At 42.9% G+C, this 22,242-nt stretch overlaps 1 protein-coding gene across 6 annotated transcripts in view; it reads right to left on the bottom strand.

Annotated features, from left to right (window-relative positions):
• Positions 1-22,242, bottom strand: part of elmo1 (engulfment and cell motility 1 (ced-12 homolog, C. elegans)) — a 95,489-nt gene that overhangs the window by 2,116 nt on the left and 71,131 nt on the right. For 5 of the 6 annotated variants that reach the window (XM_046416679.1, XM_046416681.1, XM_046416682.1 and 2 more), the window contains 5 exons: positions 9,557-9,720; positions 6,708-6,820; positions 2,749-2,856; positions 2,324-2,406; positions 193-270 (listed from right to left, as the gene is read on the bottom strand). In XM_046416679.1, the coding sequence (XP_046272635.1) occupies positions 193-270; positions 2,324-2,406; positions 2,749-2,856; positions 6,708-6,820; positions 9,557-9,720 (546 nt within the window). Of the gene's footprint in view, positions 1-192; positions 271-2,323; positions 2,407-2,748; positions 2,857-6,707; positions 6,821-9,556; positions 9,721-20,836; positions 21,426-22,242 lie in introns of those variants that run through there. The other variant, XM_046416683.1, reaches the window with a different exon arrangement.

Below are 22,242 nucleotides of genomic sequence, written 5' to 3' on the forward strand. Positions count from 1 at the left end.
ATGTAATTTTATCTGAATTGTCTGAATACTTTCAAAAGCCATCACAATGAAATAGAATTTTAACATTTTTTCTTTAAATTTTCAAATGGATTCCTGTTTAGTTTGTACAGGCATATGATATATAATATCACATGTTAAAAAGCACATGTGTTCGTTCTGTATGACACGGTCAACAACCACTGTCGGGCTTACCTCATGCTTGTCGGGAGCAATAAAGTTTAGATACTCGTCAGACTCATAGAGGACAGAGAAGGCCAGCTCTAACACCTCCTGGAGAGAGGACAGAGTGAAAGGCAGAAGGGGAGGGGTGAGGAAGAGAAAATGGTGCAAAGATAGAGCAGGAGATGCAGAGAGTGACAGAGTGGAGGAGGTGGAATGAAGAGGTAAAAGAAAAACAAGGCGCCAGTGAAAAAAGAGAGAAGGAACAGGTGAGACTTCCAGCACTGTGCTGCCATAACAGTGCTATCTCCCTCTCCTCCTCACGTCTCGTCACCATCTGTTACATCAGCTGCACACCAACTCGTCAGGTATCTGAGAGGTAAAACTCAAAGAGAGAGAAATACCTGGGATGGCCTCTGACACCAGATTTTGAAAACGTCTGAGGAGGCTGAGAATGTGATGTGTTATCATTTCAAGTGAATTCCCCCTGACATCCATGATGATTTACTATAGGAAATAAATTGACCGCGGTGTGAGGACAGGACAGGCTTACCGAGAGCCAGATACATGGAAGCAATTGATTAAATGCTTGCTTACAATTTGCGTGAAGTTAGCGTTAGCTGATTTAGTAAGGTAGCAGATAATTACACAGTCAGGGTCTGAGACTGCAGCTGTGGTGTACTCTGTGAGGGAGAGTGTAAAATGTGGGCAGTTGTGGGCTTGAATAAGAATCTACATTATCAAAGTAACCTGTAATGCCAATTTGGACCTCTATTATTCAATATATACACTTTTTAATTTATGGTAATTTATGATAAAGTTTATAAATGTAATACTGTGAGAGGTTTTAAAACTACAAATTAAGTTAAAGAAATGGAAGACCACCAGTCTACAGCCATGGTAGTTGTATTGATGGTATTGTGCTCATTTATTAATAGTCTTTTTTTTTTTTTAACTGTTGATTTTTGTTTATGAACTAATTAAGTGGAGTTACTCTTCATTACAGCACTTTGTCTGCCATTATTGAGATTTCAATAAAATACTGTTACATTAAATCTCCCTGTCACCACAGCCTTATTCCGATATATAAATTGTGCACCTGTTCTTTACAAAAACACTTGTGAATTCAGCAGAACAAACACGAGATCATCCACGCTTATCATATGTCCATCAGTTACTTGTGCATTCCTGTGTGTATATACTGTATAGCAGAAAGACGCGTTTCAGGTTTCACATGCAAAATGGGGCACAGATGAAAGGGGAACTGAACTTCCTGCCTGATGCACCTGTTTACTCAGTAACACGCACAGACGGTGTCTGAAACTAAGTAAATATGACATACCTATACATACATGGGGGAGATGAAGGTGTATGGAAAAATTACAAAAAAAAAATACAAAAAATAATGACACTGATCTAAGAACTGCTTATGTTGAATGCATTTGTAGGAAGTTTGGAAACAGTCTGAAAGCACTGCTTGCTACCTCAGTGTCCCACAAATGGTCCTGTTGCCAGATCTGCAGAGGTGACTTTGGCTGGCCCTGTAAGAGTGAGTAATGAAATGTGCCTGTGTTCTCATTCACAAGGCTGCGATGTGTATGCTAGTCGGCCTGCAGATCCCCCTCAGGTCATTCTCCTAGACCTGCGCTTATCGACAAGGTAATAAAGGAGACGAAGCGGGGAGGAGGCGAGCTCCTTTGTCTTCAAGGCTATTTATCCGAGATCCAATTTATCAGAGTCCCAGGGGCGCAAAGTGCAGGAGAGGAAGGGCTGATGTGTACACAGTCCCAGACAAGATGGCTCTTTCATCCTGGTTAAGGCAGCGCAGAGGGCGCTTACTTTCAAATTTAAACAGCAGAGAAAAGGTGTCAGCATGTTTTCATTGGCTCTGGTGTGATCTGTGTCTGCAGCTAAAGGACTATTCTGTGATTTATTTCTACACAACGCTGCTGATGGATACGTCTCTCTGTGCTGAGCACTGAGAACCAAGTTATTGTGTTATTTCCCAAAGCAAATTTATGTAACTGACATCATGTTATGCAACTCTCACGCATACAGAAACACATTCTCTTGCCTGGTTACACACCCACCCACCCAAATACAAACACAGCTACGTGTACAAACACGTGTACACACACACACACACACACACACACACACACACCTTGTTTTGCTTTAGGGCTCCCTTCTCCTTCATGTGAGGACAGTCTTTGCCGGTGATAACAGCTTTGATGTCTGCCACAGGCACTGCAGAGAGGACAGAAGTGAGTTAACAACAACAACAACAACAACCCTGCAACAACTGTGTCATCCCAGATGGGTGGCTGGTATATTCAAGTGATTAAAAGTTAAAATTCTCCCCAGATCTGTCTCTGTGCATGAACTGCAAGTAAAACTGTGAATACCAACTTCATTTGATGCCAGTCAGTGTCAACGACACTTACTTATCGCTGCCCAAGCTGTGTTTTTGGGCTATGCATGCCTTCAGCACAGATAGACTGTTAACTTGTAGAAAACTGATATTTGAATACATATGGTGTCACAATATCATTCTCAAGATTCTCAAGAAGAGTTTGACTTGACACTCACGTTTGTCCTGCAAAGAGTCGTGGGGCACTTCACCCTGAGGGCTCTCTTCCAAATCTCCATAGTGCAGGACTTTATGGTTTGGAGACAGACGACAATACCAAAACTTGTCTGGAAGTTAAAATGAGGGGAAAGGAAGACAGAGAGGAGGAAAAAAACAGAGAGAGGGAGACAGATTTAGAGGAGTTACGAAATACGTCAGCGGCTGGCATAACACATCTTATGGGATTGCATGAGTCATCAATGGGACAGAAAATTAGCATGGCAAAAAAAATCTGTGACAAAAAAAGAGACATAAAAACACCCTTGAGAAAAATCCACAGATGGGTCAAGAGATAAATGAGATCAATGAGATAAAATGAAACTCTGAAGTTATAATATGCAGTAATTCCAAAAAACATAACGTAAGCTCAAACAAGAGTTATTTCTCTCAATCAAAACTCTAGAAGCATGTTGTGGTGTCTGTATCTGCAGAGGCTCTGTGCCAATAACAGCACAAGCGACCAGGTCATAGCGGCCTCCGCTTCCCCACGGTCGCTCTGCTTTGCTCTGCTCTGAGTCTGTCATAAAGAGCTGCAGGTCTGTCTGTGTGAGCTGCACAGAGACAGACAGGAGCAGAGAGGCAGGAGGAAGCCTGCTAACTGCCTTCATTCAGAGTGTGGCTGACCATTGCTGCTCTCTTTCTCTCTTAATATTTGAAAAAAAAAAAGTGGCTCATGTTCACTGGTTCTACTGAAAATAAGAAGCAACAGTGCTTTTGAAACAGTTTTTTTATTATCACCATATTGGTCAGGTTTTATTAAAGACTGGACAGAATTTGAGCAAGACTACTGAAGAAGATAAGAACTGCTGATCAAGTTATGTGTGTTTTTCTCTCGGCTGACGTGATGCCCAGTCCTCCTGCAGTGGAGGCCTGTAATGACCAGCTGCGGCTGTAAAGCGCTGGTCGCCGCTTCCACCGCCAGCCACTGCGGCCAGCCCCAAGCTGAGCTGGCAATGAGCGGGTGCAGACTGGGGAGGTCTGGCTGGCGTGTTCTTGGGTGGCATAGTCCAAATCCTAATTGCTGGAAATAGACAGTTGGCAGTGCCAGGCTGGTGCACAGTGGCAGCAGTCCACAGGGGCAAAGATAGAGATGTGTGTGGCAGCTGTTAGGGGAAGGGCGTTTTGGGAGGGGACGCTATCAACTGTTCAGCTTAACTGATTGTGAAGCGTGACTGATTCGTGTGTGCATGTGTGTGTATATATACAAGCACATATGTTCTTCCTTTGGCTTGAAGATGCTGTATCTCTATCTTGGATAGAATTCTTGTATCACTTCAACTATAATTGTCTTAATCTGAGTCAGTCGCCAGAACGTGGGTGAACAATACAGTGAGATTCAACAGAATCAGGCCAAATTTCCAATTTTAGTTTTGCTTCGGTGCAGCACTTACACAAGGTACACTCTCCTGAGCCCCAAGTGCTGTTACCTGCTGCTGCTCTGCACTTAAATGATCGCACAGGTAGTGCTCTTGCCTCCAGACTTCAAAACATCATCAACCTGAGCTTTTAGAGAGAAGCGTTTTCATGTAATGACGGACAGACTGGCAATTTGCAAGGTAGAAAAAGAAGAGTCATCTGCACTGAAGTCAGCTAAATTAATATTTGATGCAGGTACTTGAGTCTCTGCGGGTGGAGGGGACTCTGAAATAGACATACAAGATGCTGAAGTTGGAGAAGGAGGGAATGAGGATGGGGAGGAGGGGAAGAAGATAGGAGAGTAAGACACAGAACAGTTGGCAGGGTATTAACAAATCTAAGAAGCAGAAGCATTGTGAAAGTACGTACAAAAGACAAGAAAGACACTGCATGAAAAAAAACAAGTTCAAGCATTATGCATGCAACGCCCCCTCCATCTGATTTAACGTCTCATTTCATGTGAGCACCAAGAGAGAATTAAACTTGCTATAGGACGCCTTTCATTCTTATTCAGCTCACCAAAGTTCTGCAAGACAAAGTGCTCTTCACATTGTCAGCACATGGGTATACTGCCAGAACCAGAACAGAGAGGAGAGGGAGGATAGGATTAAAATGTAAGGGTGGAGAGAAGAGAAATGAGAGTTTAGGGGAATGGAGGAAGGAAAATGTGCATGAAGGTGGGACATGTTGAGACAAGCACAAGGAGAGAGTTCCCAAGCAAACCAAAAGCAAAAAAAAAAAAAAAAAATTTTAAGGACTGTTGTGGAAAAGTAGCATGTCCTTGACTCCTTCAAGAGTCCTCAAGGGCAAAGATAGCTCCAGCTAGCTCGACTCTTCTACAGTCAGCATACTGTTGCAGCAGATTAAAGCTGGTGTAACCCTACAGGCAGTGTGCTAAATTAAATCCAGTGAGGCTCATGAACTGAGGCTTCATGTATGGCCGTGTGCGGGTGTACTGCTCCTGAATGGCTAATGGTTTAGTTTCTGTGTTTAGTGTACGTGCTGGTGCAATGATACAGAAACAAAGGACTATTCACAGCACGTCACTGCATAAAAGCCGGACGAGAATAAATCAGCCGATGGTAAGCAGCGAAGATGATCAGACAGTCAATCTGGGGTGATGCTTTCTCCTTCAACATCTGTCGTGCAACATCTTTGCAGCTCAGATCCTTTATTTCCCCACTCCTACATTCATTTTTCCGTTTCTATAATCCAGCTTTGACGACATCTGGGTGACAGCTGCCAAGACAAATCGTGATCAGCCTTTCAAATGTCAGAATCTATTCGAGTCAGTAGAGAAAAATCCACCTGGTTGTGCTCAATTTGACTCGACTTATTTGGAAGTAGATTTCCTGCAGGGGAGCTGATGACAGTAAGGCAACAACAACAAACCAAACCCACAACCCAAGTGTGTCACTGTGTGTTTTATTTCATGTATTTGTATATGCAGACAGAGAGGGGGTGAAGGAAAGTGCAAGAGGGAGGACAGAAGAGTGACGGGATCAGGTTTCAACCAGATTAAACCCTCTTTGACTGAGGAGCAGTAGTGAGAGCAGACTAAATGCTATAGCTGCTACTCCCTTCTCTTCCTCCCTCTTCCCGTTTTCCTCTTGTGGCAGCGAGTGTGAAACACTCACTTTCACTTTCCATCCTTGTTTCTCTCTCCTCGATTGTATCCACTGGGAAAGAATCCCACAGACTTAATTAAGTCAAGAGTCTATGACCGCTTTGTGTCAGACATTTGCTTCCAAAAACACATCGCATTATGGCGCCACAGACGAGTCCGACATCCTTAATGACCTTAAACATCTAAAAATATCCTCTCAAAGTTGGAGCCTTTGACATTCACCATGGCAGCATAAATTGTCTGCCTTGTGTCTCAGCAAAAAAATGCACTGCTTTATCCTTTCCAGTACACCCTCCATACCATAGAGCCCGGGGTTACCGCAGTCTGCTCTTCTGCCTTTCTTTCATTTTTTTTCTCAAAGCTTTTTCTAGAAGTTATCTTGACAAGTGTGTATCAATGCATGTTTACTCTGCTCTTGGTTTTCTGTATCTTTATGTGCCATATATCTGCAAGGGCAGGAAGAGGGGAAGACAGCATGTTTGTGCATCCCGAGGCACAGAGGCATGTGTACAACATTTCTGCTCGAGTAAGAGAGGTGTCATGTCGCTATATATGTCTCAGCCTCGAAGGCTGACAGAGCCTGAAGAATTTGTGTGAGCTATCATGACAGCAGCTCCAGAGCAGTCCTGGACTTCAAAGATCTCCAATGATATCATATCTCCTGTGGGACTTTCATAACGCAAAGGGAATAAGGTGATGAGTGGGGATGCAAAGAGGAGGGATAAGGGACACACAGAGGGAGACGAGAGCGGAAACTGAAGAACTGCCATGCTGGAACACAGAGGAGGTCTCTCTGGTTATGATCTGTGAATGTATGCATTGTATGCATGTTCATTATGTGTGTGTACATGTACATGCGAGTACTGCGTTTCTCACCTTGCCTCCTGCGACTACTGATTTTCCTGAAGCAGGTTCCCTCACACAACCTGTTGAGCCTCTGCTGTTTGATCAACTCCATGATCTCAGGCTGGATCTTCTCTCTCAGCTCCCTGCAGAAAAACAAAACACACACACATACACACACACACACAGTGTTAATTTTAGAGCATTATCTAAATACATTAAACCACGCCCGTCCAAATGCGCCAAGCAGGCAACTATGAGCTACAAGATGCTTTCAGACCTGGAGGTTAATTCTTTTACATTTCCCTGGTTTTTTGACAGAGAGCAACATTCATATGACTAACAAAATCCCCTGGATTACGAGTGTCAGGAGGGAACAGAAAATGCCAAACACACTTCCACCTGAAATACACTTCCACACATGCGTGCACATGTACACACACTCCGAAATATGTCACGTAGAGTCCCAAAAGGCTAGTCACTGGGATTCTGTGCTGCTTCAGCTCTTGCTCAGATTGCTGTCATTTATTCATGCATCTGCATGTATGTGTGTCTGTATTGCATATGAATGTGAAGTCAGCATGAATTATGTATATTATCTGCCCGAGCAATGCTGCTGCTCCCCATCTTTTATTCCTCATCATTCTTCAGTCTTTTCTCTTCCAATTTACCTTTTTGTTCTTTTTTTCCATATGAAAAATATGCAGACTTTTGACAAGATTTCAGGTTTTCTAGACACATAAAATCTGTGCATTTCAAATATTTTCCTACACTTCCTCTTGCTGATGCCCTTGACCACATTTCTTCATTCTTTCTCCACCTCCATTTCTCCTTCAGGCTCATCCGCTCTTGTCTTCCTTCATCTGTCTCTGCACTCATCCTCACCATCCATGTGTTTGCCTCATCAGTGACTCCAGTCATTACACTGATCTGTCGTTGGACATCCACTCTGACATCTTTAAATAGACAGCTAGTGTGGAGGGCGTGGCTCACAGCAGGGAGAATAGATGATGAGAGGTCGGCTTTACCGCCTCTTGCGCGATTCTTCTGACAGTGCTAGACACAGGTGAGAGTGTGTTTGCGTGGGAGCTTCAGATGGTCTACTTAGGAAGCAGCTCTAGTTTCAATTTCAATTGATTTTTTTCCGCTAATGCAGAAAACCACAGATGATTGAATTAAAGAGCTGAGGCACTGTACTGGTGGACCTTTACAAAGGAAGCAGGCGTCAGGTGTTCAAATGATGAAAGCAGTGAGGCACAAGAATCCATTTCCAGTTTGTAGAAATGTACAGTACCTACACAGAGTATCAGTAAAATATTTCCAAGAACAGTCAAAGAATGGAATCATGAATACTGTTAAACCACTTTTTCTCCCGATTTTCTGGGGACTGCAGAGAAATTATGTTAACTTGTGTATTAACATACTGATACCAACGTGTCTGAAATAAACACGTTCTTATAAGTGTATCTTCAGCAGTTGCAAGTTGACCTGCTCCATGAATTCTTTATGAGATGTCAATATTATTTGTTGGTGTAAGCAACTTTCAGTAAATACAAAGCTTTCTACTTACATTGCAAAAACTGCATTTTTACTAATGATAGCAAAATACCGCCAAGAGTGCTTTACAGCAGTCAAAATGATGCTCCAGATGAGACAAAGCTTTGGGCTGACGTTATGATAGTTCTTCTTCACCTTCTTTTGATGTCTTAAGTCAGTCTCCACAGTAGCTGACAGCAATAAATTGGCAGCAAGTTATACAGAGAGCTCCTTTAAATGTGCCATCTGACATGCTCTGCTCATTATGTTTACAAGTCATGACTGTGCTGTATTGATTGGAGGAAAATTCCACCCTCGGGCAGTCTCACACTGTTCAAGAGAGAATCATCAGCCCGTGTTGTTCACTGCTTTCCAACAGCAATTCTGTGATAAAATCGGAAAATGAGCCTTTTCATTTTCATCATTTAATTCAATTACTTACGGCTTGCTTCTCCCAGAATGCCTTTTGAACTTCTGCTATGCTCTTTTTTTGTCCTTGTCAATACAGTGGACAGAAACTGATAATGTGACACATAATAAAAGGTGTTTGTAACCTAACCCTAAATTTGAATAAAATAACTAAATCAAAAGGTACATTCACTGAATTTTTTTTAAAAGATGTTAAAAGTGTTCCAGGGTGCATTTCTTTGTAGTTTGCTTCGTTTTTGTTCTTTTGTCTCCCTTGGGATTAATTGGTTGCTAAAGTTTGGTCTCTACCCTTTCAATATTGATCCAATAAGCCCTTGGCTCAGGATTGATTTCTGTTCAGAGGGACAAGCTCTCTTGGTGAAACGATTTTTCAATAGTGCTGCCTACTCCATTAAATACAGGCTGGACAAAACAATGTTCTCCATTACAGGGCCTGTATCCATGATCAGTCAATGAATAATCTATTACAGACTGGCTCTCCAGCCTCAGAGAGCTGGAGGGTTGCTAATGGAGCACTCGCTGGGAATATTTTCAATCATGAGAGGAGAGCTTGGGGTACAACCCACTTTAGGCCAGTGGCATTTGGTTGACAAATTAAAAGGAGAAAATACAAGGAAGGAAGGAAGCAAATACAAGCATATTAATGGCCACACTTTTTTTTTGTAGATGCAAATTATGTCCCAATTTGAGTCCTGATCAGGTCGATGAGAAAAGGGGAAATTGCAATTAACAACATGAAAATGACTAGTAATGAGTAATTTGAGTAATTTCTTTAACTTAAAAAATGTGTTACTTTTCCTTGTATTCATAGCAAATTTTCCTCTGAACAAAGCTTTCAGACGTACAGGATACATGAATAAAATCTGAGTAGATATTACTCATATAGATTTCAGCATTTTCTTGCCATCTGAACTCACAGAATGGGGCGGGACTGGAAATCTTCCTGATTCATCCTTTCGGACTGGCGTATTTTCAGGATCTCTGTGTAGCTCAGGTTCTGCAGGCGACTCTTGAACTGGTCCAGCGAATTAGGCTTGAGAGTCAGCGCTCGCATGATCTGCTCCCTCACCACCTGCATTACCTGTAGAGGAGGAGAAAAGCCAGAGGAGGACGGGGTGAGATCATCATGGATATGGGCGGTAGAGACAGTGTTTAGACATAGTCAGTGCTGTAGGAAAGTCAAATCCAAACCCAGTTCCTGTTTTTGGGGGCCAGGGGAGCCTATAAACGTCTGTTCAGTTCCCAACAGGATTAATGAGTTTTTTGTGGGTATTTTTTTTTTTTGGGAGCCTGTAATCCAGTCTGGTGCACTGAGCCTTAAGAGGAAAAGAGCAAAGCAGAATAATTCAACAGTGGCTACTCAGCTCTTAGTCCCAGTATCATGCTTCAATGAAATGCATGACAGAACTTGCCCATAATACCCTCGCTAGCTAATACCATTAGTCTGGCTGTGGCTGCAGAAGCATGACATGAGTGGTGTTCCAAGTCATCAATCCCTCTAGAGGGGCCTTTGTGATCAACGGAGGTGACAGCACATTAGGAAAAGCGCTCCACGACAACACCTAAAAGATATCATGCGTGTCTAGATCAGTTAGCCTAGCGTGGATGCATTGCCGTCAGGAGATAATTAAAGTCTACATACACAAGCTGCAGAGCTATGTGCACACACACATATAAAAGTAACGCTCTAAAAATCAAACAGAGGCATCATCAGCAGTGGGTGATAGCAAACAAGATGACTAACCACAGACACAGACTGGAAAAAGATATCTTGTGTTTATGATGATCACAAAATAGAAAATAGATGGAAAAATTAGGAAAACTAACAATTGGATTCATGTGTTTGTATTTGACATTCTCTAGTTAAAGCTGCTGTAAAAATGGTATAAATAAAATGTCTTTTTAATCTGATTTGAAATATTAATTAGTTTAGAATAGCTGCAGGAGAAATAGCTTTTAATGAAATAAATGGTTATTAAGATGTGAAGTGGAATTAAACCCCAGTCTGAGCTTCTTTATGACAGGACTACAAGCGAAGAGCTGATTCTTTCAAAAGTATAAAATCTCCTTATTCTTCTGCACATACACGTGAGCCTCTGGAAAATGAGTCCTAAGCTGAAATCCTCGATGACAGCTGCTTCCATTTAGCTTTGCTCTCTGATTTGCATTTTGCATAATTAGAACTTGAACACTAATGTAACTCAAAGATTGATTCTTTATTTGTGAAGGTGCTCAGCCTACACACAAGAGCCTTTGACTGCAGAGAGCAAACGTAATTCCTAATGTACTGAAATTGTTCAAACACACCAGAACATCACCTGCCACAGTGCTTTCCTGTCGAAACTGAGAGCAGCCCGCAGAGCTCAGGTTGAGCCTGTGAACCCTGCTGAGACAGTCCATGTAATATTTGACCCCCCCAAAATGTACTTTTCTCTCGCCAGGTTGAGCAGCACTGTTACAACTGCTGCAGATGATGTGATGGTAGACGTGACAAGCAGCACCCATTATGGATCAGTCTGGTTAGCAGCCACCTCTGAGCCTGCAGATGCTGATCCATTGGATCGGATCGGATCACACTGAGGTGACGGAAGGAAACGGAACGTCTTTCCTTCTGTTCTCTTTGATTTTACTCGAGTTCTCTCTTCTCTGCTTGCCTTGTGGATCAAATGCTTGAGGACACAGGAGTATTTTCACACCCTCACGATACGTCAACTCAGTTATAATGAGAGACAACAAGAGTTCAAGATGACGTTTTGTGTGTGTATATGTGTGCACAGAAAAGTGAATGCTTTTGGAATTTCCTTATAATTGCGGTGCCTTCCTATTCTGTACTGTTCTGTTCAATCATCACAAAACCCAGTGAGCCAAGATCCCAAACACAGTCTTATGTAATATTGTTCTTGCTGTTTGCACTGCGAGGTGATTACTCATCAACTTGCTAACCGCTGAACTCTCACTAGTCAGACTAACAAGGGTGAGAGCAGTAAAAATAGAAGATATGAGTTACTAAAAATGAAACATGACCTGTGTAACCCTGCACACAGAATAAAAAGTTAAAAAAAAAAAGGAAGAAAAAAAAAAGGAGACAGAGGATGGTCCTCTTGACTCAGCATTCACAGTGTAAATGCATTAAGAGTTGGTCTAGGCTCTTAGACCATTTCCTTTTTGTGGTGCAGTGAGAGCACCACAGAAATGAATTAACCCATTTCTAATTCTATATCTGATAAGTCCTGGAGGTAACACTCAGCTCCCTCCACAAAAGAAAAAATACTGGGGAAAAAACTTTTTTTTTTCTTTTTACTGATTACACACTTTAATCCAGGGATTAGCTTCTCAAATGCAAATATGTTCAGAGGCGGTAATCGCAGTGTAGTTTCCAACAAATTGACCTTGTGAAATAAAAAGGTTGGAAACTGCAACAGAAAAGAGGATGGTCGGGTCACTCGAACAAGCATGTGGACTTCTGAAATGAAGCTGAGCACATATTAGCGTCTAGATATGACAAACCATCATAATCCTCACTTGGTGTGTTTCAAGAATCACCAGATTTTGACCCCCCGTGTTACCCATGCAGTCTGAGGCATCTACAAAGCTCAGTCACAGACCCACACCAGTGTGCATGAGGTCTTTGCTGCTGTGATCCAAATCCAGCTGGCATTAAAGCTGATACAGAACATCAGTGACTCAGCACGAGTACTCTCTCTTCACATGTCTTTTGACAGAGGAGGACAGAGTGTGAGATCAGGATCTTGGTTGTTCAAAAAGAAGCTCTATATAACCTCTAATATCACTGTTAAAAGAGAAACTATAATGCAATGGCTAAAGAAAAAGCATTTATAAAAGATAAATTCTGCAGTTTGCTCAAAACAGAAAGCTCTGTTCGTGCTACTGTGGCGCAGTATCAAGTGTTGTTTTTTTTTATTTTTTTCAGTTGCTTATCACACTGAGGTAAAATGTAAACACAAGCATAAAAATGACCAACCACTAGAGGGCGAGGATCAACACTTCCTCCCCACCGGTCAAGACTTGCTCCAGGTGACTGAGAACCTGACATGAAGTGTAGGCTTGTGATAGCCCTCATGATGATGAGGAGGAGGATTTGAATTAAATTAATGACTATGTCCTTCTATTGGTTTTTTCATCCATAAAGACAATCCATTCCACATACTTATGTTAACTCTCAGTGGTGAATGTCATCTCCACGGAAGCCTTTTCTTTCTGTATTCAGTACCCGTTTCTTGAATCCCTGTAATATTCATGCCATATTTTCATTCTAGGACACAGGTGTCCAGTGAACAGCAGATTTACAACCTGCAGGACTGGCCTTTCAGCCTCAGCCTCTCCCCCTCCTCCTCCTCCTGAGCTGAAAAATGTGCAGACAAAAGGATGAAGCCACAACCTTCAATCAAGCTCCAAGAGATTCATCACTTCTGTCTGCTACTTTTAATCAGAACTCCACAGCCATAAATTTTCACACACGTGCACACACCTATAATGCAGATAATTAAGCCTCAAATTAATTTATTTTCCCATTATGATTATAAATGGTGTGTCAGTGTGTCTAACAGGGACATTCTTCCGTTATAAGCTATTTGAAGGTAAAGGAAATTATATGAAAGCATATCAAAGAGAGAGGTTTGATAACCTCAGTTTTAAGTTTATCATATGCAGTAAAGCCCCTAAATTATCCCCTAAAACAGCAGGAAACCTTGGTATTGTAGGATCCTGTTGTCACCTGCAGCTCGCTTTCCAACCTCATCCTGATCCCTGGAGACCGCCGGGCAGCCGTGGTGCTTCAGCAGAGCCGTCTCTGGGGAGTGATCATTAATATACCTTGTTTGCAGTCATGTCTCTGACAGGAAAACAATTCTGTTGGCCCATGTGGCACCACTCTTGCTAATTAACACCACGAATATTCATCACATTTAATACGAACACATGGTCCTTTCACAACAGGGCGGGAGGGCATTATGAATATTTTATCTTCATCCCTGTTTTTCATCCGCTGATTGCTCAGAGAGCACCTTGGTAGAGGTGAGATGACGTCAGCGCCGAAACAAACTTTGCGGGCTGAGCTCTCGCTCAGGATAAATTTAGGCTCGTTTTGAACTGGTGTCATTTTAGCTTTAGTCTACAGGTTGTAAACGCAGAATTGTTCGGCTTGTACTGTTCTGTTGATCCGTGATCTATCTCCTCTATCTTGGCCATCTTTTATTTCTCTCTTTGCTCTCATGCTTCATAATTTCTTCCAAACAACAGGCCATCATTCTTTCTTGTAGCTCCTTGCAAAGGGAAGTCAGACAGCAGAGCAAGTGTCAGCAAAAGTAATTAAACGCTGTCCCATGAGTCATCTAGTACATGTAATGAAGCGTTGGCCACACTGACTTGTCTGCCCCTCTCCTTCATCTTCACTCTGCTCCTCTCCGTCTGTCCGTCTCCCCTCAGACAGGACAGTTGGGCAGGTCCTTTTTTACAGAGATGCCCCACCATCCATCATCACAACGCACCAGCCGTAACAAACTGCTGTCCCATTGTCGCCGACCAATCGACTGTCCCCACCGCTCCATTTGCCTAAGAGGATGCTAATGACATCATTTACCAGCTGTCAGTCAAATGCTCACCCGCCACTCAAGCCTAGCTGGTGAAATCTGGTGATTGTGGTGGAGGGGCGCTTTGGTGGGCAAATAATAAGGCAGTAATCACACAATAATGACTTTGCTGATTCTCTCTGAAAGCAATCAAAAAGTCAATCTTACTTGGTGTTAATGGGAGTGTCGACAAAGTGTGTTTCTGCGTTTAAAGACTTAAAGTAGACAAATAAGCATGCCGGTGCACATACAGTACAAAAAGGTAGCATTCACTCTCTCTCTCTCTCTCTCTCTCACACACACACACACACAGCACACATGATCACTTCGGTCAGAGCCTGTTCTAAGCAATAGAAAGAGAGAATACAGGAAATCCATTTCCCTGTTATTGAAATGGTAATTACGTTTTCCCACCCAGCCACCATGTCCAATTAATAATTATCTCCTTCAAAGTTGACCATAATGTCATTCAAAATAAAACAATGCCACAGAGATGGACATGAAAGGAAGCCTGGCTCTTATCAGGCAGTACAGAGAGATGAATGCCGGTTGTATTAAATTTAGTTGCTGATAAAAATGCATTGAATAAGGACACAAAAATGTGTTTGGGATGCTGACAGGAAAATAAAGAAAAAAAAAAGTGTGGTTGAAGACTGACATCAAACTTAAGGAAAAGCTGCCATCACTTTAAGATTATTATATGTTATATACACTAAACAACTGGTTGTGTAGTCTGCACAATCAAATCAAGTATTGACAAGCTGAAGACTTGTTTGTACACTCACTACGTAGGCAACCAGATATTGTTTACTTCTGCTTTGTGTTTATGAAATGCCAGTGACACTAATCTATGCCAGCAATGCCAACTGTGCCATTTTTTGCTCTCCATCACCCTTGCGGTCTGTGTGAGAGGACATTTGAGGAGGCATAACAAAACACAGATCTCCGTCTGACAGGCATTAGACCACACACACACACACACACACACACACACACACACACACACTCACACAGACGATGACTTTGCTTCGGTCACAACACAGCACAGCACCTGAAATGCGACCCTCAAATGCTCGGAGTAGAAAAAGCTTGTTTTTTTTTTAACAGCAGTCCATGCTGCTCTGCATGTCAACTGTAGATATGATGGTTTCAGAGACACCTATAATATCAGATGAGAGGACATTCAGACAGTGATATGGGGCAAACTTTATCTCCATTTGGATGTTCATATTGCAGTCAGCAGGGAATCGAACTGTCAAAATCAATATCATCACACAATGGACAGCATGAACAAGAGTAAAAGATTATTGACATCAACTGCTAGCAATGCACACACGCCTGGAACTAAAATCACTAGTCAATTAACTCATTAATCTATAACTATTTTGTTTCAATCAACAGCCAAAGAAAAATTGCCTGGTTTGAGCTTCTTGAATCTGAGGCCTGGCTGCTTTTCCTTCTCCATTTTATCTAACTGTAAGCTGAAGATCTTTGGACTGCTGGTCGAACAACATGAACATCACATTTGGCTCAGGGGAAAAAACGTGCTGTGCAATTTTCATTAGTTTCGGCCATTAAATGGACAAAATGACAAACCAATAACGAAAATAATTGTAAGTTGTGACCCTGATGATGACATTTCACACTATGATGCCAAATCTCGATCTTGAGACAGTCAGAGTGCCATTTCACAGAGGGTGAAGAACAAGATGTGAATGCTGCTCAACAGTCAGATTCCCAGATTATATTTAGTACATTCAGCTCTTCTTGTTAGACTCTCCTGACAACCCTGTCACGGCTCTGTGTTAAGTCTGCTGAGAGAAACTAAGTGGAAAGGCACTACTTTCATCCATTAAAATTTCAATTATGTATCTACACCCCACGGCTCAAATGTAAGGAGTCACTATGCCTGGGTATAAAATAAAATAAAATAGAGCAGCAAGGAGTAAATGTAACTTTAAAGCGCAGTGAAAAGCAGCTCTTTCCTCTCTTAGCAAATGCCTCCGGGACCTGTTTGACAGTATTATTGCACTGCAGGGAACATCACATGTATTGTACTCAATGTACACAATTATACTGCACATACACTAATTTATTCCTCCCTTGGTGTGCATTGGTGCAGTAAGCACCAACCCACGCAAAACAAAAGTGTGTTCCACGTAAATTTCACAATTTCCCCATGTTCGCACGTATACACACAAAACACATCTGGAGACCTCCCTCTATCAGTCCTGTTCCTCCTTCTGCATGAGTGGTGCAGGTCAACACCAGCTGTTGCTGCTAGCTGTTGTTGTTGCCATATTTAGAGTGCTAGCACTGCACTGCCAGACAAACTGTCAGAGGAGCTCTTTTTCAACAACCAGCTCGCTGTGAGGTGCAGCACGGCCCATATGGATGACTGGAGAGCAAAGTCGCCTGGGAAATCACCATTTACTGTGAGTCAAGAAATGCTGATGAAAGCCTAGCGCTGACCTTGTGCACAACATTGCATTAATGACTGCTTTATTATGACGAAGATGTTGCAGAAAATATGATCATTCTGAATTAATTGTCCCAGAGGGATTAGTAAATTGGTTCTGTTTAAACATCTATTCAAGGGCATCAGAACAAGCATTATTTTGTCATGTGAGCTAACTCATCAGGACGACCCCCTTCTAACAGTCTACCCACAATGCGGCACAGGTGCTGTCTGAAAAACTGCTTTAATGCCTTTTTGGATCTGATTGATGCGGTCTGGAAAATGAAATCAGAGTTTGCCATGAATAAAGCAAAGAGCACCTATTTAGGCTAGTAAGGCTTTCACACTAAATGTCTGACATATACATACACAAATACCACTTATGGCCAGAGTTGCACATGCAGATCTTCCTCCGGGTTTGCTGATTTGCACAACATACAATACTGACAGAACGTGGCACCATGGTTATGATGCCGGATTTCTTCTGCTCAATCCTAATGAAAAAACACCTCAAGCAAGGCAGAAAATATCAAAGAGAACAAAGATCCTAGATTAGAAAACTAAGGTTGTGATTATCAACAGTCTGATGTAGTCCTTACTTTGTATAACCGTGTGCTGCTCTACCTCTTGCACTATTCACTCTGATATGCCTGGTCTGACCCGGCCATTAGGCACATAGAGAGAAATTTGCAGTGTAATTTAATTTATACCTCCTGCCTTTTTGTTGTTGTGTAAAGGAAGGTAAATGGTAGTCCAGACGGAAAAGCACCGTGTAGCAGATATCTGCGTTTGTCTCCCTCCCTTACATGCGTCATCACCCTCACACTGCCAGATGAAGTGCTTCAAATTAAACCCAGATTCAAGCAGTGATACATCAAACTGGATTATTATGTGATACTAATGTTAAGGCCTGCAGCAGCCACATACCAGCATGCATCCTCAAAAAGACACACCCACACACACAGCAGAGCCTTTGTGGAGACTTTTCATTCTTCAGTCTTCAAGGAATCTAAAGTACATACTGTGTGGACTGCTGTGCACATAAAGGATTACACACACGTACATTTGCATCACAGAAACGAACACCCACTGATCAATCAACAAACAGACACGGATAGATGAATAGACAGATAAATAAATACAACAAAAGACAAGAAAATTGGACTTTTTTCTTTTTCCCTGCTGACTTCCAGCGAGCTGCTGTGAAGATGACACAGTAGCATCATTATCTTGATAGACAACAAAACTAAACGTTAGCTCTGCATATCTGCTCATGTAACTCCGATGGTTTGATGCTAATGGCTGTTGATCTCTCTGGTCTGATTAGTGAGTTTAGCTTAGGCGTTCTCAGTGTGAGTGGGCCAACGCAGCCTGAGATCAGAGACCCCCCCCCCCCGGACACGGACACACTCAGCAAAACACACACTCGCACTGCTAATGTACAGAGAAAAAGAAACAAGTCCCCTGCACAGACACAAAGCTCAGCAGTCACACTCCATTCTTGTTACACACTCGTATCCAAACCATGGTGGGAGGAAAAAAAAAAACATACAAATAAAAACAAACTCAAAGTCATGCACACCCCTACAAGGACTCAAACACACCAATCTGCTGCGATGCAACACATATTCACGCACTGTCCGAGTGTGCACTGACACGTGCAAAAACAATAAAGCAAAACTTGTTAGGGGAGTGGGAGGTGAAGCAGCCAGGCAGAAAGATATAAATAGCCTGTCTGAATTCAACAATAGAGGTGGAGGGGGGAGGTCGAGAGACAAGAATGGAGGAGGAGGAAAAGAGAAAGGCAGAGCACAGGAGGGAGGGAAAGAAAAAAAGAAAGAGCTATAAGGGAAGGAAGGAAGGAAAGAAGTATCGACAGACAGCTGGAGAGGTGAATAAAACCAGTATGGAATAAGGAAACAACGGGTCTCATTACAGGAGGGGACAGGAGATGAGTGGGGGAGGGGCTGCTTTACTGTGTCCTGATACGAGTCATGGATGTAGCGTTTCATGCAAAGCACGACAGCAGCAGCCTCAGTTGTTGGCATATGGCAGCATGTGCGGAGCTTTCACCAACTGCCCCAAGCTGCTTCCTGAAATCCAACCATGGCATCCACCCAAAACCTGTGGCACCTGCTCTCACATTATTATTGTCGCATCACTTCTGACCGGACACGCCAGCACCCATTTCATTAATCACGTATGCGTGCATGTTATAACCTTCTGGCGAAGTGGAGGAACTGTCCTGTCGCTACACAGCAGAGTCAAATATCATTTGCATTGATTTGCATTAAGTGTCCTTAATTGATTTGTGGTGAGCAGCCGTAAATAAAACTGGGATAGCAACTAAAAGTCTAAATTCTGTAATAGCAGCTACACATAAAGTGGTGTGTGATTATTGATGAGATGGGCTGGTCTGCTGCTCCTAGTGCTTTGCAGGATTGCCATATGAATAATCCAACATGGGACAGGGTCAGTCTTCAACATGGCTGAACAAAGCAGATTATCTAGCGTCCTCTGCATCACCGTCGGACAGAAGAGACATCAAACACCAATAAAAAGAGGCACTGCTGTACATCTGTGCTTGGTTTTCTTTAGCTGAAGCGCTTGATCACAGTGACTTACTGTAAAACTGGTGTGAAGGTTCAAGGATTTTTGCTCAACAACACTTGCACAGGACAGCAATGAGTTTTCTTTTTGATTACCTTGCCATTTGGGGAACAGTATCTTTAATAGTTTGTCTTTGAAGAGTAATGAGAAGATTGATACCCATGTATTTTCAGTATGAAGCTGGAGACAGTTAGCTTAGCAGGTGGACAGGAGACAGTTAGCCTGGACATGTCAGGAAACAGTGACCCCTGGTAATATAGTTTCTTTATAGTTTGGTATTTGTATGAATATGACAAACGCCATACAACATGTTAATCAGTGAGCTCCAGAAATGCTAGTCGGTGGATTCTGTGGCCTCTGGACAAACTTCCCGTTTCTTTATGTTGAGCTGAGCCAGCTGTCACCTAGCTGTAGTTTCAAATTGAACAAACCGATATGAAGTGGTATGAAGCTTCTCACTGAACTCTGTGCAAAGATGCCTATTTTCCAAAATGTTGAGCTGACTAATGAATCAATTATTTATTAACAAAATGTCAGAAAATAGTGAAAAACAAGGATGACATTTCACAAAGCCAAAGTTAGTGTTTTCAAATTGTACTGCACTGAATTTACAGTGATATAAAACAGAGAAGCAGCAGCAGCAAATACATGCATTTGAGAAGTTGGAACAAGCAAATGCTGGCATTTTGTCATGATGAATGACTAATGATTCATCACTTTTTAAAAGCACAATTTAATATCACCTGGTAGCCAAGACACATTTCCCTCGTAGAAAGCCAGGTTTAAAAGGACACTAAGTGAATACAATTGTACTGTGCACTGTCCAAAATTAACAAGATCAGGTTCTGGCAGTATTTGACAGACTCCTGCTCTACAGCTTGGGGCTGACCTCACTCTAATCCTGTGTCAAACCCTCTGGCTAAAACACTGGTTGAAGCTCATCCAAGGCTGAGAGAGACAGCGTGGAGTGGAGGAGATCAGTAGGGGCATTGAATTCCTCTGGTGACAAACGGTGGGTGTTGAGTATGTGGAGTAATCCCATTCACAACAACAAAACCCAACCCCCAACCACAGACACACACTGTACACTGGAATACAGATGATGCCTGCAGTGTGAAGGGGGTTAGGTGAACAGGAGATGTGTGTAAGCATGCATGTAGATGTGGGTGTGGGTTTGTGAGACAGGGTGGAATTGTAATCCAGCAGATTATATTTGTGTGACAGAGTGTGTTAATGAAAAGGCTGTGATCTGGGTCCTTGTCTAACCTGCTTATGCATCGCCGAGTCTACACGGCCCCATCTGTTCCTCCCCTTTCTCTTCTGCTCTGCCCCTGTCCCATCTTCTCATCTCTAACTGCCTTTTCTTTCTCCTCTCCATCCTTCTCCTTCCCCTCCTCCTCCTCCTCCTCCTCCTCCTCCGCAGCCAGGCAACAACACAAACAGTCCCTCTTCTTCCTTTACTACCACCTCCCCTTGCTCCATCCATCCATGCTAATTGAGAAAAACACACTCTCTTTTTCATTTCCATTCTTAGTACTTACATGTCACCTCCATGTTTCCAAGTGTGGTGTGATACTCTCCACAGTGACTGGTGAATCCTCGTGGTGTTGCCAGAGAAGGAGTTTGTAGTGCCGAGACGAGAGACAGGGATGGATAGAAGGATGGAGGGAGGAAGCAGATGGCTCCTGGGAAGAGCGGTCTAGCTGATTGTGGACTGTTAGCTCTAGCGTTAGCCACAATAAGGGAAGACTCGTCTGTCAACACAGCTTGTGCACCTCCTCCTCCTTTTGCCTTCTTTCTTTTTCCTGTCTTGGCTTTTTGTTCCTTCAGGTTTCCTGTTTGCTTCTCTCTTTTAGCATATTCCCTTTACATGAATACAAGCAACAACAAACTCTCCCTGTTTCTTCTTTAACTCTGTCTCCACTACTACAATATTTGTGTATCTCTTTATCTGCCTTCCTCCCTCCCTCTGTGACTCTAAGAGCATCAGCCAGGCTGCACTGCTTCGCTTATGTTGATCTCCAGGCTTATGCCCTGATTGGACACACGCCATGATCAGAGACGCCAATGGTGTGGCTGCAAGTGAATCACATGATAAATGTGTATGTGTGTCTGTGTGTATGTGTGCGGAGAGTGAGAGAGAGAGAAAGAGGTTTAGAAGGAGGGGGAGGGAGGGTGGGATGAGAGGAGAGGAGGAGAAGAAGGAGGAGGGGTATCGTGAGTGGCTGCAAGCCGCTACATCAGTGAGCGATTTTTTTTTTATTTCCAAATGTCTGAGCGGAGTGGGAGAGATGGAGATGGTTTTCTTCTCTGTTGGGGGAAGTGGAGGAGGAGACGCTCTCAGCACAGACATTTGGATGAAGAGACGACATGCAGGTGTACAAGACACTGTCTATAAAAGATGCACACAAGCACGCATAAACACAAGCGTGTACACATGGAGCAGAAAAGTGGCTCCATCTTACCGAAACAGCGCAGCAGCGGTAATTGGACAGGGGTTGCTATGGAAACAGGGGAAACGGTTGCCTGACGGTCGTAGCTGTGCCCTGGGAGCATCAGACTTGCCTCCATTAAACACACACAGACACACATCATATATACACACACGCACACACTTCTTGTTCTCTATAAGCACATCCTTTACTAAGCACGAACAGTGGCAAACAGCAAACGAGACAGACTGTACAGTGGCTCCATCCTGGTGCGTGTGTGGGCGATTTGGTGCCACGGTGTTTTTAAGATTCATTTAAGCCTTGGTGGCCTTTGTCTTAAATGAGCATAAATTCCTGTAAGAGCCAGTGCGTGTATATGTGTGTCTGTGTGTTTGGATGTAAGAGCTGGGCAGATGCTCAGCCAGCCATGAACAGCCAGCGGCTGAGAGAGCCTTCAGCGTTTAAGAGAAGCTCGCACGCTCGCAGGCCACAGCACCGTTCGCAGTCCAAACATT

The sequence above is a fragment of the Scatophagus argus genome, chromosome 17 (assembly GCF_020382885.2).
Source record: "Scatophagus argus isolate fScaArg1 chromosome 17, fScaArg1.pri, whole genome shotgun sequence".
Taxonomy (NCBI): Eukaryota; Metazoa; Chordata; class Actinopteri; family Scatophagidae; genus Scatophagus; species Scatophagus argus.